Consider the following 27856-nt stretch of genomic DNA (forward strand, 5'->3'; position numbering starts at 1 on the left):
CCTTCCCCTCAATGATTTTCTTAATGGCGTCTGGGAACTCATCTGCTGCCTCTTGGTCAGCAGAAGCTGCTTCTCCTTTACCTTGACATTTTTAAAGCCAAAGCTCTTTCTAAAAGTATCAAATGATCCTTTGCTGGCATTAAATTCTCCAGCTTTTAGATCCTTCACTTTCCTTTTGCTTCGAATTGTCAGATAAAGACCACTTTTTCTCGAATCATACTGAAGTCAATAGGTATACCTTTCTTATAGCAATCCTGCACCCACATAAAAGCTGCCTTTTCAATACAAGATAAAAAGATATTTCACAAAAAGTGCAAGGTTTCATGCCACCTCGAGAGCTTTCCTTTTGCTTCAAATTGTCAGATAAAGACTTCACTTTTTCTCGAATCATACTGAAGTCAATAGGTATACCTTTCTTATAGCAATCCTGCACCCACATAAAAGCTGCCTTTTCAATACAAGATAAAAAGATATTTCACAAAAAGTGCAAGGTTTCATGCCACCTCGAGTATCTGCAGCAACAGCCTCATGAATTTCCATTCCCTCCCCCCCAACCAATAGTCCTTATGTTGGATTCATTTATCTTGAAATGGCAGACAACCACAGCTGTCTACAATCTATAGCACATATCAAACAATTCTTGTAATGTCATGACTTCTTTCTGCGTTCATCACTAGTGGGACTTCATATGGGTTACATGGTGTTATTCAAGGTATGTTACTGCACTAAAAATGATGAAAAATACACGAGAACCACAAGAGATCGCTTTTTACTGATACACAATTTACTGATGAGATTAACTGCTCATGCAGAGACTATGAGCCTCACATAGCATTTTAAATGGATACTCATGACACTTGAGTTCACCAAAATAGTAACAAAATGCAGTTATGAAATCATTACAGTAGTACAGTATGTACTACAGTTGATTTAAGGCAGTTATGATTTAACACTGCATCTGTACATTTCTTTATATTTATTTTGACTGTGAAAGATGCCATGTACAGTCTGTAAGCATGTGTGTAAGTTTTGATAAATTATAACTTTTTATAATAGATTTATAAATGATAATATATGGATAAACAAGGTCTTACTGTATAGCACAGGGAGCTACATTCAATATTCTGTGATTAAAACATAACGGAAAAGAATATTAAAAAAAGTACGTATGTATAACTGAATTACCCTGCTGTACAGCAGAAATGAACACAACACTGTAACTCAACTATATTTCAATTTAAAAAAGTGTAATAAAATAAATGACCCAAAAAATGATAATATAGACTGGTATCCATATATATTTTATGTCATGACATACCTTTTTCTTAATTTTTTTGGTATTTCTAGGTTAGCAATTCACTGGCAAGTTTTTTCAAATTGTCGTAAATATTCAAAAAGTTTTCCAACATATTTTTTGAAAAAATCTGCATACAACTGGACCTGCACAGTTCAAACCCATGTTGTTCAAGCGTCAACTGTATAGTCATTTGATCTTTCATAAACCTTTTTGTTATCTGCTATCTAGCTTAATTTCAATGTAGTCATAAAAAAATTTTTGGGTAATTTCAATCCTTCAGAATTTGTTGAGACTTGCATTATGCTCAAGATATCCTAAATGTTCCACATGTACTTGAAAAGAAAATGCATTTATTGAATGCAGTGCTCTGTAAGTGTCAAATAGGTCAGATCTGATAACCATGTTGTTCAGATCTTCTACCCTTACTATTCGTTTGCTTGCTTATGCTACCAGACACTGAGAAAGGTATGCTCAAGTATCCCACTGTAACTGTATTTGTCTATCTCTCCTTTTACTTTACATGTTTTTATATATTTAGAAATTTTATGTTTTTGCTTTATATATTTTAAATCTTTGTTATTAGACTCATATAAAGTTTTATTTTCTGGATGGATTAGAACCCTTTGCAATAATGAGATGTCTCTTTTTATCATCCAACATAGGACCACCTAAATACATAAAGCAAATATTAGCAGACATAAAGGTGAGAAACTGACAGTAACATAATAATAGTAGGTGATTTTAACACACCATTTACATCAATGGACAGATCATCCAGACGGAAAACCAATAACGGAACACTGGCCTTAAACAACACATTAGTCTATATCAACTAACAGATACGTAGAAAACATTCCATCCAAAAGCGGCAGAATACACACTCTTTTCCAAGTGTACATGGAACATTCTCCAGGACAGATCACATGTTAGGCCACAAAACAAGTCTCAGTAAATTTAAGAAAACTGAAATCATACTAAGCATCTTTTCCAACCACAACACTATAAGACTAGACACCAACTACAAGAAACAAACTACAAAAAACACAAACATGGAGGCTAAACAATATGCTACTAAACAACCAATGGGTTACTGAAGAAATCAAAGAGGAAATAAAGATACCTGCAGACACATGAAAATGAAAACACGACGATCCATCTCAAAATCTATGAGATGCAGCAAAAGCAGTTCTAAGAGAGACGATTACCTCAGTTCTAAGAGGAAGCCTAGCTCAGGAAACAAGAAAAATCTGAAATAAACAAGTTAAACTTACACCTAAAGGGACGAGAAAAAGAAGAACAAACAAAACCCAAAGTTAGTAGAAGAAAAATAATAAAGATCAGAGCAGAAGTAAGAGAAACAGAGACTATAAAAGCAATAGAAAAGATCAATGAAACTAAGAGCAGTTCTTTGAAAAGATAAACAAAATTGATAAACCTTTAGCCAGCCTCATCAAGAAAAAAAGGGAGACGGCCTAAAAGAATAAAATCAGAAATGAAAAAGGAAAAGTTACAACTGATACCAGAGAAATACAAATGATCATAAGAGATTACTACGAACAATTATATGCCAATAAAATGGACACCTGAGAAAAAAATAAATTCCTAGAAATGTACAGTCTCCAAGACTAAATCAAGAAGATACAGAAAATATGAACAGACCAATTACCAGCAATGAAACTGAATCAATAATTTTAAAAATTCTCAACAAACAAAAGTTCAGGACCAGATGGCTTCACAGGTGAATTTTACCATTTAGTGAAGAGTTAACACCTATCCTTCTCAAACTATTGTAAAACATTGCACAGGAAGGAATGCTTCCTCACTCATTCTACGAGGTCACCATCACCCTGATACCAACATGAGACAAAGCTATGACAAAGAAGAAAATTACAGGCCAATATCATTGATGAACACAGATGTAAAAATTCTCAACCAAATATTAGCAAAATGAATTCAACAATACATTAAAAGATCACACACCACGATCAAGTGGGATTTATCCCAAGGACACAAGGATTTTTTTTATATCCACAAATCAATCAATGTAATACACCACATTATCAAACTGAAGAATAAACATCTTATGATCATCTCAATAGATGCAGAAAAGGCTTTTGATAAAATTCAACATCCATTTATGATAATAACTCTCCAGAAAGTGGGCATAGAAGGAACATACCTCGACATAATAAAGGCCATATGCGACAAACCCACAGCTAACATCATACTCAATGGTGAAAAGCTGAAAGCATTTCCTTCTAAGATCAGGAACAAGACAAGGATGTCCACTCTTGCCACTTTTATTTGACATAGTTTTGGAAATCCTAGCCACAGCAATCAGAGAAGAAAAAGAACTAAAAGAAATCCAAATTGGAAAGGAAGAAGTAAAACTGTCACTGTTTGCAGATGACATGACACTATACATAGAAAATCCTAAAGACACTACCAAAAAACTATTAGAGCTCATCAATGAATTCAGTAAAGTGGCAGGATGCAAAATTAATACACGGAAATCTGTTGCATGTCTATACACTAACTACGAACTATCAGAATGAGAAATTAAGGAAACAATTCCCATTTACCATCACATCAAAAAAATAAAATAAAATAAAATGCCCTGGAATAAACCTACTTAAGGAGGCAAAAGACCTATACTCCGAAAACTATAAGACACTGATCAAAGAAACTGAAGACAACACACAGATGGAAAGATACACCGTGTTCTTGGATTGGAAGAATCAATACTGTTAAAATGACCATACTGGCCTTCCCCGGTGGCACAGTGGCTAAGAATCCGTCTGCCAAAGCAGGGGACATGGGTTTGAGCCCTGGTCCAGGAAGACCCCACATGCTGGGGAGCAACTAAGCCCATGAGCCTCAACTACTGAGCCCATGTGCCACAACTACCGAAGCCCATGTGGCTAGAGCCCGTGCTCCGCAACAAGAGAAGCCACCACAATGAGAAGCCCATGCACCGCAATGAAGAGTAGCCCTGGCTTGCCGCAACTAGAGAAAAGCTCGCGCACAGCAACAAAGACCCAATGCAACCAAAAATAAGTTAATTAATTAATTAATTTAAAAAAAAAACAATGGAAGAAAATAAGTGGTGCTGGGAAAACTGGACAGCTACATGTCAAAGAATGAAATTAGAACATTCTCTAACACCATATACAAAAATAAACTCAAAATGGATTAAAGACCTAAATATAAGGCCAGAAACCATAAATCTTATAGAGGAAAACATAAGCAGAACACTCTTTGGTATAAATGGTAGCAGTATTTTTTTAGATGTCTCCTGAAGCAAAGGAAATAAAAGCAAAAATAAACAAATGGGACCTAATTAAACTTAAAAGCTTTTGCACAACAAAGGAAACCACTGACAAAATACAAAAACAGCCTACTGAATGGGAGAAAATATTTGCAAACTCTGTGACTGATAAGAGATTAATATTCAACATATATAAACAGCTCATACAACTCAACATCAAAAAAACAAACAACCCAATTTTAAAAATGGGCAAAAGAACTGAATACACATTTTTCCAAAGAAACATACAGATGGCCAACAGGCATATGAAAAGATACTCAATATCAGTAATCATCAGGGAAATGCAAATCAAAACCACAATGAGATATCACCTCACATCTGTCAGAATGAACCAAAAGAACACAAATAACAAATGCTGATGAGGATATGGAGAAAAGGGATCCCTTGTACATTGTTGGTGGGGATGTAAACTGGTGCAGCCACTGTGGAAAACAGTTTTTTTCTCAAAAAACTAAAAACAGAACTACCATATGACCAGCAATTCCACTCCTGGGTACATATTGGAAAAAACAAAAATACTAATTAGAAAAGATACATAACCCCAATGTTTATAGTAGCATTATTTACAACTGCCAAGATATGGAAACAACCTAAGTGTCCATTCATCCAACAGATGAATGGATAAAGAAGATGTGGTAATGAATACATATATATACAACAGAGTACTACTCAGCCATAAAAAAGAAAGAACTTTTGCCATTTGCAGTAACATGGATGGACTTTGGCAGGCATTATGCTAAGTGAAATAAGTCAGACAGAGAAAGACAAATACTATATGATATCACTTATATGTGGAATCTAAAAAATCTAACAAACTAGTCAATATAACAAAAAAGAAGCAGACTCACAGATACAGAGCCCAAACTAGTGGTTACCAGTGGCAGGGAGTTTGGGGAGCAGGCAATACAGGGGCTGGGGAGTGGAAGGTACAAACTATTGGGTGTAAGATGGGCTCAAGAATATATTGCATAACATGGGGAATATAGGTAATATTTTGTAGTAACTGTACATGGAAAGTAACCTTTAAAAATTGGATTAAAAATTTTTTAATAAAATAAAAATTAAAGAAAAAATTTAAAAGGAATAGATTAAAAAAAGGAATGTACATAGTTACAACTTTACCTTCAAGAGCCTAGAAGTCATTTTCCCCTTACCTCCATTGCTTCCTGAGCAATCTCTGGCATGTGTGACTGAGGTACCAGTTGGACGAGCCCTGTAATTAATTCTGCGGTACTGCCTTGAGTTTCAGGCCCCTGTTTTCTCGGATTCTGCAAAGAAAAAAGCAAATTTCAATTAAAAAAAAAAAATCGATGGACAGAGGCTGAAGGGTAGAGGGAATGGAGACTGACTGCTAATGGGTTCTAGGTTTATTTTTGAGGTGATGAAAATGTTCTAGATGTTCTAGACCTAGATAGTGGTGATGGCTACACAACCTTGTAAATATACCAAAACCAGTGAACTGTACACTTTAAACAGGTAAAAACTTCATGGTACATGAATTTTACCTCAAAAATAATAATAATTGTGGGGTTTTTTTTTTTAAATCAAAACTGCTTTTGTTAAGAATTCTCAATCTACATCTATACTTGTTCATTAACGTGAATAATATCCAGAGAAAATCCTAATTAAAATAAAACAAAAACTAGGTATTAGCTTTTCAGTTAAGAAATTACATCAATAATGGAAGTAAATAATATTTTTTCAGCAACCCTACATTGGCTAAATAATATACCTCTGATTTGGAACTTCTGGTTTGGGATCTTAAACTTGTGATGAAAGGCAAAGAATGTGCATGCTTGATGAGGACTACACAATTATCCTGTGTAGCCCTCTTGTCCAGTTCAAGGACCTACCCAAATCCGCACAGGGCTAGAATCCACACCTCCAGATACCCACACCTCAGGCTTTTTCATTGTGGAAAGACATTGTATACAAAACAAAGCAGTATATAAATGTGAATGTCTACCTACTTAAAGAGACTAAAATGCTTCCTGTAACTTGTAAGAATCTATTTACACTTTAAGCATATATGGTTCATTTAAGTGAGGCCAATTCAATTAGTGCCCATATTTTATTTTGTTAACTACACACTCTTTCCCATTACAACAATTAAGGTAAGCCCTCACCCCAGTGTATCTATAATTCAAAAACTGCCTATTTTTCTGACATTTGTATTAATTCATTAATAACCCAATAACATTTACTGAACACCAAAGACACAACAAGTAAAAAAGACATGTTTCCTACCCTCTTGGAGCATGTAGTCTGGTGGGAAAGACAAACATCAATAAAATAATTAGATCAACAAGTTTAAATTGCAAATGAGAAAGAATTATGAAGTTACATGCTGCTATGAGCACTTGTAACAGGGAAATGTGGTATAGGCAGGGATGCTTCCTTAAGGCAGTGATAACAGCTCAGAATTAGGAATTACTATGTGAAGAGGACAGAGGATAGGGAAGCATACTGTAGGCAGAGGAACTGCAAGTGCATGGATAGGCATGAAGGAATGTAGTAAGAGGGAGTGAAAGGCCATCATGACTACAGTAAAGACGACAAATATAATGCTAGATGTTGCAGAGGTGGTAGGTGGGAGACAAACGCTGCAAAACCATGTAGGTCTATTTGGAGTTTGCTTTATTCCCAAAGCAACCTCAACTAAAAGGTTTTAAGCTGGGCAGGAAGCATAAGATTTGCTTTTTGAAGATATCACTGTAACTTTAGTGCAGAGAAATGATTAAAAGGAAGCAAGAGATGATGCAAGCTGAGCAATTAGGAGGCTTGAAAAATTGAGAGTAGTATGAATTAGGATAGAGAGGTAGAGAAAGAAGACAATAAAATCACATTACTTTAAAAAACCATGACTGAAATCACTTAATAGTTATTCCTATATTTATCCTATTTACTAAGATTTAGATTTTTATAGGTAAAATATAAAATAATCAAATATTTACAATGAATCTTTCACTATTTTAGCTTACCTCTGATTACTCTGAGAAAAGTTATTTAACCACTAGATGGCAGCAAAGAAAATAACTTCTATTTTAAATGATCCTTTTCTGCTTGCTAAATTTTAAACGTGGAAAACAGCACTTTTTGCTTAAATTCTTGTTCCTTGACAATAAAATATTTAACACAGAAGGCACTGGTGACTTTGATGTATTCTCTGATTCCGAATTATAGCTATGCAAACAGAGTGGTGCTAATATATGACATGCATGATGAAACAACACCACAAGTAACCTGGGCTACATAACAAAGAAATGAGGGGGAAAAGTTATTTCATTCCTTTTATAAAGTCTTAATGATAGATTTTAGGACTTTTTCCACACCAAAGTTTTAACAATTTATTCTATTAGACTCCCAGATTTGGATGGGCTTTTCAAAGAGTTCAAAACAACATAGGCCTTTTTTGGGGGGTCACTAATCCTTTTGGGAATTCTGTCTCTCTCTCATCTCTTTTCTCTCCAGAAAAATATTTACATAAATACTTTAAATTCAGAGGACTCAAAGAACTCTTGAAAATATGGACATCAAGTTATGAACTCCTATAGTATAGTAATTTGAAAAATATACCATCAAAATTAAAAGTACCCTTAGCATTTAAAAAGCCTGTTGCTGAACAAAGCAATGGGAAATCGTTCTGTATGCTGCTCTCCAAGGACTGAAGAAATTCCACAGGGGTTAAATATGCTATCCTATGAGCTTCACAATATATTTCTGTTATGTTTGGGGCATTAATAATATTAGTGTTAATGTTAACTGTATTTTATTAATAGTAATAATACATAACATTTATTTAGTGCTCATTATGCATTTATTTTGCATTGTTCCTAAAAGCACGACATGTACTATCTCAGTCTGCTTAACAAGCTAAGGTAGGAACTATTATTATCATCACAATATTTCAGATAAGAAAACTAAACACAGAGAGGTTAAGTCACCCAAATCACATAGCTAATGTCTCCAGAACCCATGTTTTTCATCCTTTCATATAACTGTCACTCATTTTCACTTGTTAGTTCCTAATTATCTTGTGTACTACAGTGATGCTTTCAGGAATCTAATACCATCTGAGGCTGTTAAGAGCAGAGTTGCCACAATAATTGAGCGCTAACCATACCCATTTCTTTTTCTTTCTTCCTTTTTTTTTTTTTTTTTTTGCAGTACGCGGGCCTCTCACTGTTGTGGCCTCTCCCGTTGTGGAGCACAGGCTCCGGACGTGCAGGCTCAGCGGCCATAGCTCACGGGCCTAGCCACTCCGTGGCATGTGGGATCTTCCCGGACCGGGGCATGAACCCGTGTCCCCTGCATCGGCAGGCAGACTCTCAACCACTGTGCCACCAGGGAAGCCCTAACCATACCCATTTTTAACTCCTTCTTCTCCCAATACAGTATACATAGGCAAAGCCAGTGATATTAAAAGGCTGATGACAGGAAGAAAGGGGGATGGAAAAACTCAATTTTTTGGCAATAGCAATTGGAGACTTAAAAAACCAACTGTGTAGATGTAGGAAGCACTCAATTTATGGTTGCTTCATTACATCTAAACCCCATCCCAGGATTATGCCTGAATAATATATAATCTGGTAGCCGGGTATGGACAGAAGATCTTACCAAAGTATGTTAGTTTAATGATAAGAAAAATTAAGACAAAAGGTTAGGAAATCTGATCTAATTATATTAGTATTCTCTGTAAGTTCATTTCCTTGGGGATCTCTTAGGTTTCATGTATGATCAGGAAGGTCAGTAAGTGTTCTTGAGCTAACAATCACCTTCAAGGTTTTGGCTTTCCAGCTAAACCAAACTAAGTTAGATAATTTCAAGGCATTTTATAAAAAATACTTACACAAAGCAAGAGCTTTGGATCTGCATGAATTAGTTTCACCATGGACAAGAGAAGATACTTATAGCTTCTTGTCTCCAGGTCTGTAGGTTTTTCTTTAAATTTAAGGCTTGTTACTTTTTCTTTAAATGTAAGACTCTAAAAACAAAAACATGACATTCACCTTGTAAGAATCAGACATCAGAATCAGGATAATAGCTATTCAACTTTTTCAAGTAAATCTATTTTTAAAAAGCTTTGAAAAATAAAGGGACATATTTTACACCACCAAATGTGTAGTCTTAGTAGAAACGTTCAATAGAAAGTACAAGATTAATATAATTAAGCTTGAAAAGCAAATAAAAATTATTTTTGCAACATTATTATATAATCTAATAAAGTTTAAGTGAAAATCTGCTAAGATACTAAAAGCTTTAATATAAGGTTGACTCCTATGTTAAAAACAATTTTTCAAATGTGAAAATATTAGATAAAATATTTATTCTATAGATCTCACAGATACATACAGTAAGCAACTCATTTAACCAAACATCTCATACAGGTATACACAAATATTTCACAGAATCAATGACGTTATCAACTGCAAGATGCATCATCATTTTATGTACCACAAGGAATGAAAACTCACTGTCAACTGTAAGACATCATACAAACAAGATGAACCCCAATTTCAGAAATGTTAAATAGGTACTTCTTAGAATTGATGAAATATGCTATACAGGCAATCTCTGTATTTAACAGTTTAACTGTAAGATTTTCTTTTTCCTTTAATGGTATTCCATCTCTCTCAAGTTACAGAATGCGTGTATTTTGCCTGAAGAACATTGATAAAACAGAGAAAGACTCCTTTGAGAAAAATTAAATCATGGAAAATGTGTTTCAATTACAGAGATACTATGGCAGATGCTGTGTTAATACTATAATTATGGATGTTATTCAACCGGAAATCCAACAATTATATTTTGGATCCAATACCACCTTTCTATCTGTTCTTACAAAACATTTCCCCTTTTCCTTTAAAAGGAAACAAAAATGTATGCTTTTGACATGTATTTTTATATGCAAATACACAGGAGAATATCCAGCATCTATGGACTCATAATAAAAATGTCCTTGTAAAAGGCTGACCTTCAAAGGTAAAAAGTAGAGATGCACATCTATAACATACAGCAATTATTGTCAATGTTTACATGTGAGAAATGCATTTGTTATTATGCCCAAGAACACTGAAGGTTTTTGTCCTCAGTGTGGAAGAAAAACTATCTAATGTACTACAGGAATGTCACTACAGAAAATAAATAGCAAAACTTACTAATACAAGTTGCTTTTATATTTATAATCCCACAACAAACGTCCTACCAAATATACTTAATAAATGCTGTTTTTACTGTTTGCTCCCATTAAACTTCTTTTCATTCTAAGTCGAAGTAACACTGTAGATCAAGGTAAAACTTTCATTAAACAAATTTATTTATTAAAATGTCACTAAGTGTAACTGTTCTTCCATGATATAGCCATTGCACAGGAAAACGGAGCAGAGAACAATTAGCAGATATAAAAATTATCCACTTATTAACCATTTCCAAAAAGTAAATAATAGTTTGATAGTATCATATCAATCTCAGATAGCAGCATACAAATTTTGTTCCAGCATGGCTGCCTAATACAAAATGTAAAACTTGAAAAATTCTACACCACTCACAACTATTAACTTGAAATAGACTAAAGACTTAAATGTAAGACTGGAAACCATAAAACTTCCAGAAGAAAACAGAAAAAAAAACCTCCTTGACATGAGTCTTGGCAATGATTTTTTTTGTATATGACACCTAAAGCACAACAACAAAATAACAAGTGGGGTGTTGTTTTTCAAACTAAAAAGCTTCTGCACAGGAAAAGAAATGATTAACAAAATGAAAAGAAAACCTAGGGAATGGAAAAAAATGTGCAAATCATAAATTGATAAGTGGTTAATATCCAAGATACGTAAAGAATTCACGTATCTCAACAGCAAAATCCAAATAATCCAATTTTAAAAGGGGTAAAGGACACGAATAAACATTTTTCCAAAGAAGACATACAAACAGACACATGAAAAGGTACTCAAATCACTAACCATCAGGGAAAATAAAGTCACAATGAGCTATCACCTCACACCTGTGAGACAATGACTATCATCAAAAAGACAAAAGATAACAAATGCTGGTGAAGATGTGGAGAAAAGGGAACCCTTGTGCACTACTGGTGGGATATAACTGGTACAGCCACTAGGGAAAACAGTATGGTGGTTCCTCAAAAAATTAGCAATAGAATTACCATAAGATCCAGCAATTCTACTTTTGGGTATTTGTCCAAAGAAAATGAAAACACTATGTCAAAGATATATCTGCATCCCTATGTTCACTGCAGCATTACTTACAATAGCCAAGACATGGAAACAAGTGTCACGAAACTGTGGTACACACACACACACATAATGGATTATTATATATATATATATATATATATTCAACCATAAAAAAGAAGGAAATCCTGCCATTTGGACAACATGAGTGGACCTGGAGGGCATTATGCTAAGTGAAATGAGTCAGACAGAGAAAGACAAATACTGTATGATCTCACTTATATGTGGTATCTTAAAAACAAAACAAAACAAAAAACAAACTCATAGAAAAAGAGCTCAGATTTCTGGTTACCAGACACAGGGAGTAGAGGTTGGGAGAATTGGATGAAATGGTCAAAATATACAAACTTTCAGTTATAAGGTAAATAAGTACTGGGGATGTACAACATGATGACTATAGTTAACACTGCTGTATGGAAAGTTGTTAAGAAAGTAGATCCTGAGTTCCCATCACAAGGAAAAAACCTTTTTTTCCCTTTTTTTTTGTATGTATATGAAATGATGGATGTTAACCTAACATACTGTGGTAATCATTTCACAGTATATGAAACTTAAGTTATTATGCAGTACATCTTAAACTCATATAGTGCTGTGGGTCAATTATATCTCAATAAAACTGAGGGAAAAGACTTGAAAAATTTAAATAAATTTTTCAATTCAAACACCTTTTAATTAGTGACCATTAGTGGGTTACCTAAAGTCAAAAATAACATGCTAAAGAAGAAAGATATTTCTTGGCTAGAAATGTAAGAAAAATAAACCATCCATTAGTTTATTAATTAATCTTCCACATTGCAAACAATAGGAGGAATCCAACCTGGTATACGCACATTGGCCAAAGAGGAGAGGCAGTCGTGCCCAGGAAAAAATTCATGAATCAGAGTACTCAGGTGTTTGTGAAGGGCCAAAACCATCTGTTAAGTTAATTAAGGCCATGACTGAATTATAGGCATGTAGGAAGCATGTGCTGAGTCAGGATCCCCTTTAAGAAGGAAAATTTTCATGCAGAATTTACACATATTATTAACAGGCTATCTTATTTTTAAAACATAAATGATTAGTGCTGAGATAAATATCTCAAATTTTTAAAAATACTACAAAAGTACAAAATGGAGAAGCTATGGCTCAATGTTCATATGGAAAAGGCTAAAGAGTTTAAATGATTAAAAGCTTAATCTAAAATAATGCAATCCTTGACTGTATTAGTAGAAACATCATATGCAGACACAGCAGGTTAACAGTTTTCATCAATTATTATACCACACCTAGAACACTAAACTCAGACCTTAATATGTCATTTTCATTGAAAAAAAGCAATGAAGAGTCTTTCCAGAAGAGAAGCATACCAGATTGAGGGGGGTTTTGAGAGCAGGTCAAGTAAGAAATTCAACAAATATGTACTAGATGCCTATGACATGCCAAATACTGCTCTAGGGACCAGGAACTGGGTGCTGGACAAGCCAGACAAGGCTCCTGCTTTCATCAAGCTAAAACAAGGGTAGGGGAAGACAGCTGAAGAACTGGAAAGACACGGGACTGAATGTTGACTATTTACTAACCATGTGATATGTCTTTCATTTAATAGTACTTGTGCCTCAGTTTCCTTAGCTGTAAAAACAGAGGAAACAAAGTGCATACCTACACACACTTTTGAAGAACCCTTAGCAGTACAGTGTAACTTTATTCAAATATCTGCAGTGCTGTCTTTGTGTGTGCGTGTGTGTGTGTGTGTATGGATCTTGCTTTCTTTGTTTGGTCTCCTGTGCCACTTCTTTTTTTTTTTTTTGATTGGAGTATAGTTGCTTTACAATACTGTGTTAGTTTATACTGTACAGCAAAGTGAATCAGCTATACATATACATATATCCCCTCTTTTTTGGAGTCCCTTCTCATTTAGGTCACCACAGAGCACTGAGTAGAGTTCCCTGTGCTATACAGTAGGTTCTCATTAGTTATCTATTTTATACATAGTATCGATAGTGTATATATGTCAATCCCAACCTCCCAATTAATCCCACCCCCCCTGCAGTGCTGTCTTATGGAAGAATCAGAAGGGTTCTATAGAGCTCCAAAAAAAGAGAGAGGATTATGATAGCTGGGAGTGATAGGGACATGAGTTGATCTTGGTTGGAGAAAAATTTTTAAATACTTGGCTCTTTACAGAAAGAAATTTATCCATATCCAAAATACAAAGTAGTTGTAAAGCCTAGAAACACATATTATTTTAACTTGACACAATGAAATCCTTGATTAATTCTGCAGCAAACTGAAAGCTAAGGTTTATCAGAGCCTCAAATTATCTGAGGCAATGCAAATAAGAACAACCCACTGAACATATCATGTCATACAGTGGCTCTCAACTGGGGGCAATTTTGTTACCCAGGGAATATCTGAAAAATGTCTGTAGACATTTTTGTTTTTCATGACTGGCTGGGGGGCAAGAGATGCTGCTGGTGTTTAGTCGGTAGATGCTAAAGATGCTGTTAAACATCCCACAATGCACAGGACAGTCCCCTACAACAAAGAATTAACCATGCCAAAATGTCAGTAGTGCCAAAGTTGGAAAACCCTGATGTAAAGTATCTCTAAACCATTCATTATGTATATTTGACTGTTTCCAGACTTTATGGGCACTGTAGTTGGCTCTTCATTAGTTTTCAAGCAAAACCTACAAGACTGGCATCTCTGTGACTGTTTAGCTCATCATGCTTCCCTGGCATTAACAATGTGCTTGGCAGCTAGTGGAAATTCGATACTTCCTATATTTGTTGTCAGACTGTTCACTCACCAGGCTTAAGAGAGATAAGATAAGATTCACCTTAAGGATCATCCAAATTTAAGCATTTTCTTACCCTAAAAAATTATTTCATAGTAGATTTGATGATTATTTTCCCTGATAAGAGTACCAGCCAGAGCTTGGATGGGAGGGGAGTTTGGGGGAGAATGGATACATGTATATGTATGGCTGAGTTGCTTTGTTGTACACCTGAAACTATCACAACATTGTCAATCAGCTATACTCCCATATAAAATAAAAAGTAAAAAAAAAAAAAAAAGTATCAGCCAGGAAGCCGTCCCTTGGCCATTATGTACAAATACATATACATATAAAATTTCACAGACTTCCCTGGTGGCACAGTAGTTAAGAATCTGCCTGCTGGGCTTCCCTGGTGGCACAGTGGTTAAGAATCTGCCTGCCAATGCAGGGGACATAGGTTCAAGCCCTGGCCCGGGAAGATCCCACATGCCGTGGAGCAACTAAGCCCATGTGCCACAACTACTGAGCCTGAGTTCTAGAGCCCGCAAGCCACAACTACTGAGCCCACATGCCACAACTACTGAAGCCTGCGCACCTACAGCCCGTGCTCTGCAACGAGAAGCCACTGCAATGAGAAGCACGCCCACTGCAACGAAGAGCAGCCCCCACTCACCACAACTAGAGAAAGCCCGCACACAGCAACAAAGACCCAACACAGCCAAAAATTAATTAATTAATTAAAAAAAAAAGAATCCGCCTGCCAACGCAGGGGACACGTGCTCAATCCCTAGTCCAGGAAGATCCCACATGCCGCGGAGCAACTAAGCCGGCGAGCCACAACTACTGAGCCCACGCGCCTAGAGCCCGTGCTCCACAACAGGAGAAGCCCCCGCAAAGAGAAGCCCGCACACCACACCGAAGAGTAGCCCCCACTCTCCACAACTAGAGAAAGCCCGTGCACAGCAACGAAGACCCAACACAACCAATAAATAAATTAATTAAATTAAATTAAAAAGTCAAAGTTCTAACTTCCCAGAGGATATTTGGAATGAATAAATAGGTCAGTAAATAATTTTTAAAGTTTATTTTAAGTCATTTTCTAAAACGAATGTCAAGTTAATAACATTTAAGTAGCTATTATTTATGTTTATCTCCAATTAATTTATACTTGGATTGAAATTTTCATTTTTTTAAAAAATTAAGAAATTGGCATTACAAAAACTAAAGATAACTTTGCATTTTATTTAATAAAACACGACTGCCATGCTCTTTTGGCTATAATTTTTTGGGCTAAATAATCCCAAAATATATGGTGTAGCAAACTTCTCTATTTGAACATCTAAGATAAACAATCCTCAGAAACAATGGCTGACAACTGGATCGGAGTGAACTAGAACTGTGTAAAACCAAAATATTTCACTGGCTGAGGGAACTTGGAAAAAGAGATGTATGCCAGGAAGAAAGCTGTTTAAATTATCTTTTAAGTGTGAAGTGGCTAATTTACTATTAAAACCAATAGGTGAGAACATGCCACATGCCACACTTTCATGTGAAATGACATGATGTGACTATAATGGTAACTATACACAGAAAAGTCAAAGAAACCAAAGACTTTTCTGAGGTAGTTACAATGGTCATACATACAGCCACTGCCCACTGCCATGCAAAACAGTGACTGGTTGGCATCTGACCATGTGAGCGACAGTAGCCAAAAAGAATAGAAAATAAGAAGCAGAAGATAAAGCACTACCAATCGATGTCAAGAGTTGCCATGTATAACTCCAGCTATACATGAATACCAAGAAATGACTTCTACCGTCTTCTAATTGTCTTTTTAAATTGGTTCTATATGAGTTTCCAAATTAAGAGTATTAATCTGTGAGAATGCTTATTTGAAAATATCTACTTTTATTAAGTTTAAACAGAGTCAAACTTTAATATCAAAGTGCCTATCAGTTTAAATGTTCAAAGCATGTTTAATGAAATATGAAATATTTTTATTTTAAATATAAACTTTAAATTTTATTTGTAATTTCCTGTGTGCAATATTCAGCATCCAATGGGCAAAACTGTGCATTAGTAGGAACATTCACTCTAACCCAGGAGTCAGCTTCCCTTACTCACCCCCAAAAGATGAGGAGCTAATCAAAATATTTTGATTCATAAGGAAAGATTAAAGGAAAAAGAAACTAAAAAAAGAAAGAAAAAGTGACATTCATTAAGATTTTAACAGCATTTTGTTAGAAAATATCTCCAAGAAAAGTAAGTTAAACTCACTGAAATAGTGGAAAACATACATCATTAACTAGTATTGCAACAATATTGCAGTATTCAACATACCACAATACTTACTGAAAAGAAAGGTCTCATTTGATTTTCTAAAAAAATCAAAACAGCAAGAATGGGATAAAGGCACTGAAAACGCAACTGCAAGAAGGTGGAATTCAAAATTCATGATTAATCTTACCGGTGCCATTCGTATCGCTGGGTGCGCTCCACAACCCTGGACTGCTTTATGAAGTGTTTCACCAAACATATTTCGAAGTTCAACTGAGTGACAATATACGGCATCAATCTTAGGCCACCAATCCAATGCAGACTGGAGAAAAACAGAGACCATAAGAAAGGAAAAGTCCAAATTTGCATGAGGTATATGCTCTGGTAATCACTGTAGTTTTATCACTTTGTGAGAAATTTCCTAAGACCATGCAAACACACACTATGATTTCCAAAGTCTTCAAGTAATGTCTTCAATTCAAACACCAAACCATACATCTATTTTAAAATATCATAATGAACATGAAACAAATCACTCACTACATAAGCGTGAGCATTTGAGACTGTCTTTTCTCACTGATAATCTAGTGAATCTGAAAAACAAAGTTTTTAGAGGGCTAATTCTGTAGGCAATCTTTTTCTTTTTTATAAGTTTAATGTTTTACACATTTCAGAAACATATGCATATATAGTATATACTTCCCAAGGCAAGAATGCTATTATCAGTTTTAAAAGAGATTAGTGGTTCAACACAGTGTTGAAGGAATATGTGATAAACCATTACTTATATGCCTACAGACAAACAATGATAATTACAACATGAAATTAGTAAATGAGATAAAGCTATTAGTAAACCTATAATCTTAAATTGATATGCAATGATGGCACAATACATGAGAAGACTAACGATCACCACAAAGACAAAATGATCATAGCTAAATATTTTTTTAAGTAATTATTTTATGTAAATATTTTTCTACAGTTTAACCTGTTTATTTAGCTTTGATTCTAGTTTTTAGTGCCTATTTTATTTGGAAGTGTATCTTTTACTTTTACTTTTAAATGAATTAATTACTATATTATGGAAAATGACAATTATGAAAATCACTAAAACTATTAAGTTTGTCTATCAGTGAATACAAAAATGACTGGATGAATTTTCACTATATAGAGAGAGTATGCAAGCAAGGAATAGGATGACTTAAAATACAGGCTTCCAATTTATAATACTCCTGCTATAAGAAATACCTGAAAGAACAATTTGAAACACTAGATAAGGGGATGTGATAGCTTCACATCCTATTCCCAAGTTCCTTCTAATTTGAAACTAAGCTAATTAAATTCTCAACATTTAATTTTTTTAGCCATAACTCTCAGAATATTTACAGTAGCATCAGGTTATATTACCTAACCCCCAAATTTTGGATTACAAACTCTATTTACTGGATAGTATACTATAAAACCAATTTATAAAATACAATCAATACTGAACTCCATTTATGAAAAAACTCCTAAGTTATGAGGGAAGAAGTACTTTTACTTGGATAGTATGATTGTTTCTATTTTTCTCTCAAACTCTTAATTTACTTCCTAACAAATGATCAAGTTTTATTAGTTTCATTATATAATGAATTCCTTAAATGTTAGTCAATTTGGTCACCTGACTTGCACAGAGCAATCAATACACCTTGATTTCCATATATCTACTAATTTATACAGCTTGTGTTAATCAGCTTAAAGTAACAAAGACTGAATAATCACAAAATGCTTTGAGATAAGAGTCCTCACTCTACTGACCCTATAATATCTTGTCAGAAACTGCTGAACTAAAGACATATGCATCCCATGTAACATCCTATCCAAACTACTATGTCATTTTGATAGCTGTTGAAATTGTATCATGGTACCAAGTATACCCTATTAAATAACTTGATTTTAACTTAAGATTTAGTTAGTTTCAAAATTTCTATTTTTCATAATATATAAAATCATTCATTTTAAAGTAAAATTTAAAGATACACTTTCAAATAAAATAGGTACTAAAACCTAGACATAATGTAGTTGGTAAAAATTTTAGTTTTCCAAGCGGTTATTAAATGTGTCCTTTCTGAAACCAGTCAACTAAGGTAGACTTATTCTTTTTTGTCCTTGAAAATTCTAAGTTCATTGTCAAACAAATGGCAATACTTTCATAATATAAGCAAGCCATGTGGCAATTCTTCAAGATTATTTCAATAAATTTCACATGCCTTGGAAATAATTTCTTCAACCAAACCCACTCAATAGAATGAGATCATCTCATTCTCAATATGTGAACTATCCATAAGTAAACTCACTCAACTGCCATAAGGAAAAAACAATACTAAGTACTATACCAGCTATAGCATGTTCCACTGATGGGAGAGATGTTTGGTTCATATATGTATATATTATTTCTTTAACTGCCCAATTATGACAACATATCTAATCTAACCTAAAGGAAGTGTATAAAGATTAAGCACATAACACAGATCTTTTAACTACAATTCATATCTTATGGCATTCCGTAATAAAAAAGGTGACGGTACTAAACGTACCATTTTAGAAACTGATGAAAGCTTAAATTATAATCAAATTCAAATAGTGACTGGATTTTCAGATTTCTTAAGAAGAAACAGTGGACTCTTTCAGACCTAAACACAGTACTTATGAACTGAACATGAGTATGTTTCACGAAAGCAAAACTGCAAACATCATTACTACTTCTATATACACCCTCAAAACCACATCATTTATCTAATTTGAGAATGTGGTAATTTTAAAAAATCTGTGAGTTGGCTGAAAAAGCAAGGAAGAAGAAAACTTATGAGGTGTATTGAACCAAGAATCATTTAAAAGGAAATCTTTTTTTTTTTTTTTTTTTTTGTGGTACGTGGGCCTCTCACTGCTGTGGCCTCTCCCGTCGTGGAGCACAGGCTCCGGACGCGCAGGCTCAGCAGCCATGGCCCACAGGCCCAGCTGCTCCGCGGCATGTGGGATCCTCCCGGACCGGGGCACGAACCTGCGTCCCCTGCATCAGCAGGCAGACTCTCAACCACTACGCCACCAGGGAAGCCCAAAAGGAAATCTTATACTACAGATAAATTTAAGATTAGGAGTCCAAATATCTAAGAAAAATTTTATGTGATTTCAAGACAGAATATTTCCATAATATCTACATTAAGTGAGATTCTATAATAGTCAATTCCATAAATTAGCATATTTACTTTATACATAGTCCTTTTCAATCAGAAATTACTTCAGATTCAATATCTCTTAGCCTCAAACCAAAGGAAAGAAAAACCTTAAAAGAAACAATTTATCAAACAATCTATTGTAATAAAGTATCATTATCTAAGGTCCAATTATAAAAGATATTTTATAGACTCAAATTTATGTTCCTTTTCAAGCTAGTCATTAAAAGGTTACTAACACTTAATATTTTAAAAGTTAGTCAATATAGGTTTTTCTTTATAAAAATAGATTTCGTATTTATGTGGCCTCTGATACAGACACACTCCACCTTCACACATGCAGTACTCATTAGAGTACAGAAGGATGCACAACCACTTCACCATATACATTGAGGCATGCATGAAGTACCACTCCAGGCATGCTTTAAACCCACAAAGGAGCAGCTCAGCCACTTACAGCAGTGCCAAGTCCATGCTTGAAAGTGCTCTATATATTCAATTGTAGACAAAAATATTTCACAATTAAAGTAACTAGCCACAGAGTATCAAAAAAGTATACACTTGGGTTTATTAAATACAAGCTTTAAGCATTTATGTAAACCATCCACTCTAGTAAATAGAATGTTTTTAGTATTATAAACCAAAGGAGAAAAAAGTAATAATATTTTATTTCTGAATTACACATAAACATGAAGGGTAAAAATCATTGTTTTTAAATTAATGGCCTTGAAAGTAAACAAGGGTACAATGTCTTAGCTCATTACACTGGCAAAAGCAAAATAAAAATTTTTCTAAGTTTTTAATACAAACATACCTTATCTGCAATATCAGATTCATTAAAATTTCCCTTTTGCAAAAAACTGTAGTTAATGTTACTTCTACCTATAACTGATCCTCAACTGAGAGAGGAATCATTCCCTTAGACATTTTTAGTTATTCATAGTGTCTGGGGGCAGAGATGGGAGAGGAGGGAAGTGGCAAAAAAGGTATTTAATGAAATGAGGACCAGGGATGCTCAATGTCCTACAATGCACAAGGCAGACCTGCATTGGAAAGATTGTCCTGACCAAAAATGCTACTTGCACCCCACTGAGAAAAACCAAATGTGTCACTACATAGTTTTATTAATAGTTATTATTCCTCTGCAGGAATGGATAAAAGAAAATGTGGCAGAAGTTGATATAGTTCAATACATCCAAGGCAAATGAAGGTGAGAAGGATATTTTTAACTCACTAGAGACACTCTTTTAAAATGAAATTTGATTATAAAGAGGACAAATATACCTAAGTTATCAATGATTAAAGTCCTTTTTAAGGGAGGAAAACAGGAAAAAGTTGAACAATTTACACTTACGTGTGAATATCTAAAAATGGATAAAAGTGGAGCTATGGTAAATAACACTTGAAGACCTTCAAAATATGATCAGAAGAACAGAATTTTTTAAACCCATGGTCCAAACCTAATACGGTTACTATCTTTCTACTTGATGTACTCACATCAGAGTCGAAGGTTTCACAAGTACCTTTTAGTAAGTTTGCTTATTTTGTCTGATATGCTTTTACATCATGTAAACACCTCTAAGTGTTAATGTTTCATTTGTTTAAGGAAGACTAAAAAGTGCAATCAAATATGGTCTCACCATTTTTTTAATATACATAATGCGCTACAACATAAATTCTGCTACTTTTAACTTAAACAGTAAGGTGACAAGTAAGAACGTATCAAATGCTGGGAAAGGGCTAAGAGTATTAAAATAATATGTGAAGAGCTTTGGGATGAAAATGTTAAATTATATTTTCAGTGGCATTGTTCTCAAGGGCTTCTGATCCAAATATCTTTTAAGTTTAATCTTTCCAAAGGATCCTACTAACTCCATCTTCCTCAATAAGGGCCCTGAGGTCAAGATTAAATATGAAAAATACAATTGTATATCAGTTATTAGATAGACTCATGTGTGAGAAATCTTCCTATATCATACATCTAAATTCAAAATCTTTTGTAAACCAAAAACGTGTTTCTTAAAAACAAATAAAAAAGGAGTAAAGAAAAAAAAATTTTAAGTAATTTAGCAATAGCTTTTGGACTTACATTGGTGATGATTCGATGGAGTGAATTTACCAGCACATAGTGAAATGTAGAAGGGGAATTCTGAGCCAGACAGATCTACAGAGGAAAGAAAAAAAATGATTATTACTTCTATGAGAAAAATATATAGTAATATATATGAGGACAAAAGGAACAACAAAAAGAAAGTTTTTTTAAAAATAGAATAAATTTTTAAGGTCTTTAAATTAACTTTAACATATAATTAATGAGCAATACTGATAAAGGTGTAATCTATTCATTTTTCTACTCTTTTCACATTTAAAAGGATCAACAGCATCAGTAAACACAACTGGATCAAAACCAATGCTCTCACCTTAAAGTGTTGGTTGTTGTGAGGGCTTATACGAAAGCAAGAAACAAGGCAGTCAATCATTAGATCCACATCTGCAGGCTGACTGCCTCTTGAGAATGGTTTACTTGGATTAAAAAGCAGGTTCTATGAAAATCCCAATAGAAAACAAAAGCCTTTAAACAGTCACGCAGTATTTTTTCTACTAGTATTTAATAATAACACATCATCCACACAGATGGCAGTAACATTTAGTTCCCACACAAAACACAAAGCACTAATATTGTGGTTCATCAGTCTGACAAAATTAAAAATTCTTACTATACCATATATGGTTCCTCTCAGGCCCAAATTTCTACATTATTTTAAACACAAGTCTGAATATTTATGCTAATTTAAGAAAACGGGTTCATTCTGTGTTTTCTTCATATTCTAAGCCACCTTATGTAGCCAGAGGAACAGTAACAAAAGCAGGTCCTAAGAACTTAATAAAAGAAGACTCAGAACTTCTGTGTTGCAATGATCTTTGTCAGTGATCTAGTATACTATTTACACTACAAGTTTATTCTTCATTTAACGTTTTTTAAGTTTGTATAAGAGAAACAGTAAGCATGTTACCTTAAGATCAACCACCATGGACTGAACTAGTAAGAAGATGACAGAGTTATCTTCCCAATTGATGTAAGTACTTGCTTTACACAGTTTGACACAGGCGATTGCAGCACTTTCAGTCAGCTGCCTGCTTCCTCCGTGGCCGGCAAGTGCTTTTCGTAGACTGTCCAGAAACAACTTCTACAAAATTCAAATACAGCAATTAGATAATATGTGAAGTTTCTTAGATTTCAGACTTACTTAATAAAGTAGGAAATTAGCCTCTAAAAATTATACTCTAGAAATATATAATTGATATTTGTGGTTTTAAATTTCATAATTTAAGTAGCTGTCATCATTTAAATGTTTCTTGAATATAAAAAAAGGAACCTGTTTTTCCCTTTCTTTGTTGAATTATTAAAGGAACATGAGAAAACATCCTTCCCAAACAATGTAGTTGACTTCCCAACCCTGAATTTAGCTGATCAAATTCTCTTTTTTATATTATCTTTAATTTCTAAATATTATAGTTTCTTGCTTATTGTCTATCTCAAATTGTTCCATCTTTATCTAAAACTCCAGGCTATATTCAAGCTTCAGCCTTCTAACTAAGGATACATCTAAGGCTGTTCTAGTGCTCTAAATTCCATTCCTCATAGAAAGTTATGCATTCTTGTGATCTCAAGCCCTCTCTACAGCTCATTAACAAATTTCTCCCTTTGGCCTTACTCCTAACTGAAAATAATACATCTATACTTACACACCTTCTCAAATATAACATGCCAAAAGCTAAACTCACGCAACAACAGCAGAATATACATTCTTCTCAAACACACAAGCAACAATTTCCAGGATGGACCATAAGTTAGGCCACAAGTCTTAATAAATTTAAAGAGATTAAAATAATATATATCATCTTTCTGATCACAATGAAATGAAACTAGAAATCAACAGCAGAAGGAAAACTGGAAAATTCACAAATGTGTAAAAATTAAACAACACCCTTGGTCAAAGAAAAAAACCACAAAGAAAATTAGAAAATATCTTGAGACAAATCAAAGTAAAAATACAACATACCAAAAATTAAAGAAAACAGTGCTAAGTGGAAATTTTATAGCTGGAAACTCTTACATTAAAAAAGAAGAAAGTTCTCAAATCAATATGAAATAGAGAATAGAAAAACAGGGGAAAAAAATCAACAAAATCAAAAGTTGGCTCTTTGCAAAGGTCAAGAAATTTACAAACCTTTAGCTAAATTAAGAAAAAAAGAAGACTCAAATTACTAAAGATCAGAATTGAAAATGAGGACATTACTGTTTTTACAGAAATAAAGATTATTACACTATGAAAAATTATACACCAACAAACAGGAAAATCCAGACAAATGGGCAAATTCCTAGAAACACACAATCTACCAAAACTGACTCATTAAGAAACAGAAAATCTAAATAGAACTATAACTAGCAAGGAGATGAAATCAGTAATAAAAAACCTCCCTACAAAGAAAAAGCCCAGGATCAGACGGCTTCACTGGTGAATACTCTATCAAGTATTTAAAGAAGAATTAACACCAGTCCTCCTCAAACACTTCTGGAAAATTAAAGGAGAAGGAACACTTCCTAACTCATCCCATGAGGCTAGCAATACTCTAATATGAAGGCCAGACAAAACCAATGCAAGAAAACTATGGACAAATTTCCCTTAAGAATATCTATGAAAGAATCCTCAACATGAATTAGCAAACCAAATCCAGCAGCATAGTAAAAGGATTATATACTATGACCAAGTGGGATTTATTCCTAGAGGACATGATTGGTTCAACAACAAAATCAATCAACATAATACATCACATAAATAAAATGAAGGGAAAAAAATCATCACCATTGATGCAGAAAAAGCATTTGGCAAAATTCAACACCCTCCCACGACAGAAACACTGAATAAGCTTCCTCAACATGATAAAAGCTATATATGAACAACCCATAGCGAACATCATACTTAATGGTGAACAACTGAAAGCTATTGGTCTAATATTAGGAACAAGATATGGACGCCTGCTTTTGCCACTTCTATTAAACATACTAGTGGAAGTTCTACGCAGAGCAATTAGAAAAAGAAAAAGGAATGAGAAAAGAAAAAGAAATAAAAGTCATCCAAACTGGAAAGGAAGAAGTTATCTCTGTTCTCAGATGACATGATCTATATGTAGAAAACCTTGAAGATAACACACAAACACACAAAAAGCCTGTTAGAGCTAGTAAACAAATTCAGCAAAGTTGTAGGATACAAAATCAACACACAAAAGTCAACTGCATTTCTATACACCAGCAATGAACAATTTAAAAAGGAAATTAAGAAAACAATTCCACTTATGAAAGCATCAAAAAGAATAAAATACTTAGGAATTAACCAAAGAGATGAAAGACTTGCACAATGAAAGCTATAAAACAGTGCTGAAAGAAATCAAAGAAGATATAAACGGAAGCACATCCCATGTTCAAGGATTGGAAACTTAACACTGTTAAGATGGCAATACTATCCAAAGCACTCTACAGATTCAATGTAGTCCTTATCAAAACCCCAAGAGTGTTTTTTGCAGAAATAGAAAAACCCATCCAAAAATTCATATGGTATTTCAAAGGAAGCCAAAAAGCCAAAACAATCTTGAAAAAGAAGAACAAAGTTGGAAGGCTCAAACTTCCTGATTTCAAAACTTACTACAAAGCTACAGTAATCAAAACTCTGTGATACTGGTATAAAGACAGACATATAGACCACTGAAATAGAGGAGAAAGTGCAGAAAGATATCCTCAAATATATGATCAAATTCAGTGGAGAAAGTATAGTTTTTTTCAACAAAGAGAGCTGGAAAAACTGGATGTCCACATGCAAAAGAATGAAGTCAGATCCGATCCTTCCCTTACTCTATATACAAAAATGAACTCAAAATGGATCAAAGATCTAAACAACTAAAGCTATAAAATCCTATAAGAGAATATACAAGACAATCTTTACAACACCAAATTTGGCAATGATTTCTTGATATGATACCAGAAAAAGCACAAGCAACAAAAAATAAACTGGACTTCATCAAAATTAAAAAACTTTTGTGTATCAAAGGACATTATTGAGGTGAAATGACAATCCACAGAATGAAAGAAAATATTTGCAAATCATATATCTGAAAAGGGATTAATATCCACAATATTTAAAGAACTCCTACAACTCAACAACACAAAAACACTGTGAGTGTACTTAACACCACTGAACTGTACACTTAAAAACAGTTAAAAGGGTAAATTTTTTGCCACTTCACCACAACATAAATAAGTAAATAAAAATTTAAAAGCTAAACTCATATTTCCTCTGAACCAACTCCCACTTTGGACTTCCTTTTGATCAGTCTCAAGCACTATTCTGCATATCTCACCTCTAACCCTAATCTTTAGACTTCTCCTAATTGCCTAAAGAATAAAGTTTAAATCCAAACTGGCTCACAATGTCTTCCAGATTACTCACATCTGCTCTTCATCTTCACTTCTTGTAACTGCCTGTGTGAACCTTCCACTCTCTAGCTAACTTTTCTGAACATACCTTCAACATTTTTATATCCATTTTCTTGATTACCCTGGCTTGAACAACACTCACTTTCTTTCTCTAATCTAAATTCCTTTCTTATTTCAGGTTCAACTAAGGTTCCACACCTCTTCCATAAAACCTTCCTAACTATGCAAGCTTCATCTGAATCCTTACAGCACATATAGCCTGTATTATTATCCTAGTAAACAGGTACTCTTGATAAATAACTTTTTATCCATAAAGGAATAACGGGGACTTCCCTGGTGGCGCAGTGGTTAAGAATCCGCCTGCCAATGCAGGGAACACGGGTTCGATCCCTGGTCTGGGAAGATCTCACATGCCGCGGAGCAACTAAACCTGTGAGCCACAACTACTGAGCCCGCATGCGCCTAGAGCCAGTGCTCCGCAACAAGAAAAGCCACCGCAATGAGAACCCCACGCGCCACAATGAAGAGCTGCCCCGACTCGCTGCACCTAGAGAAAGCCCGCATGCAGCAACAAAGACCCAACACAGCCAAATATATATTATTTATTTATTTATTTTAAAAAGAAATAACTGGGAATTCTAGGGAGACAACAGTCTTAAGCCATCCTTGACTGCTGATCTCTCCTCTAGCTCCTTTATTCCTTGGTTCCCATGTCCACTTCTTGTTCCTGGAGATATAGCCATATTTCTCAGCCTCTCTTGCAGTTAAATGTGGCTATATGACTGAGTTCAACTAATGAAATGTGAATGAAAGAGATGCATGCTATTTAAGGGCCTGACCCATAAAAATCCTCAGCATGCTTTTTTTCTATGTTATATTTTTCCCTCTGGCTCGCAGAATGGAAACAACTCCCACAGAAGCCACATATGGAAAATGGCAGTCGTTGCTGGCCAAGGTCCTAAGAAACCACAAAGAGGAGGACTGTCCTGCAGAGCTACTCAGTTCGGCTGCTCAATACTATTTCATTAAGTATAATAAAGTTCTATTTGGTTGAGCCGTTATACTACCTACCCTAATACAGTAAGATAGTAATACAACTAAAAATAATAATAAAATTTAGAAACTGAAAAACAGACCTGCTTTCCACACACAGTCTGCAGTCTAGGATTGGTGTAAATGAAAGCCTGATCTGACCTGTTTAGGGTTCTATTTGTTTGTTGTTTGTTGCCTTGCTTGCTTTA

The 27856-nt window shown here is 34.4% G+C and overlaps 1 protein-coding gene across 5 annotated transcripts in view; it reads right to left on the bottom strand.

Annotated features, from left to right (window-relative positions):
* Window positions 1-27856, bottom strand: part of NF1 (neurofibromin 1) — a 243002-nt gene that overhangs the window by 139693 nt on the left and 75453 nt on the right. For all 5 annotated transcript variants that reach the window (XR_003002089.1, XM_024736655.1, XM_024736668.1 and 2 more), the window contains exons 9-14: window positions 23137-23310; window positions 22543-22665; window positions 22212-22286; window positions 17101-17232; window positions 9475-9609; window positions 5780-5893 (exon numbers count right to left, since the gene is read on the bottom strand). Coding sequence is in view for 4 of the 5 variants with exons in the window: in XM_024736655.1 (XP_024592423.1) it covers window positions 5780-5893; window positions 9475-9609; window positions 17101-17232; window positions 22212-22286; window positions 22543-22665; window positions 23137-23310 (753 nt within the window). In the remaining variant the exon portion in view is untranslated. The remainder of the gene's footprint in view (window positions 1-5779; window positions 5894-9474; window positions 9610-17100; window positions 17233-22211; window positions 22287-22542; window positions 22666-23136; window positions 23311-27856) is intronic.

The sequence above is a fragment of the Neophocaena asiaeorientalis genome, unplaced genomic scaffold, assembly GCF_003031525.2.
Source record: "Neophocaena asiaeorientalis asiaeorientalis breed wild unplaced genomic scaffold, Neophocaena_asiaeorientalis_V1.1 scaffold129, whole genome shotgun sequence".
Classification (NCBI taxonomy): domain Eukaryota; kingdom Metazoa; phylum Chordata; class Mammalia; order Artiodactyla; family Phocoenidae; genus Neophocaena; species Neophocaena asiaeorientalis.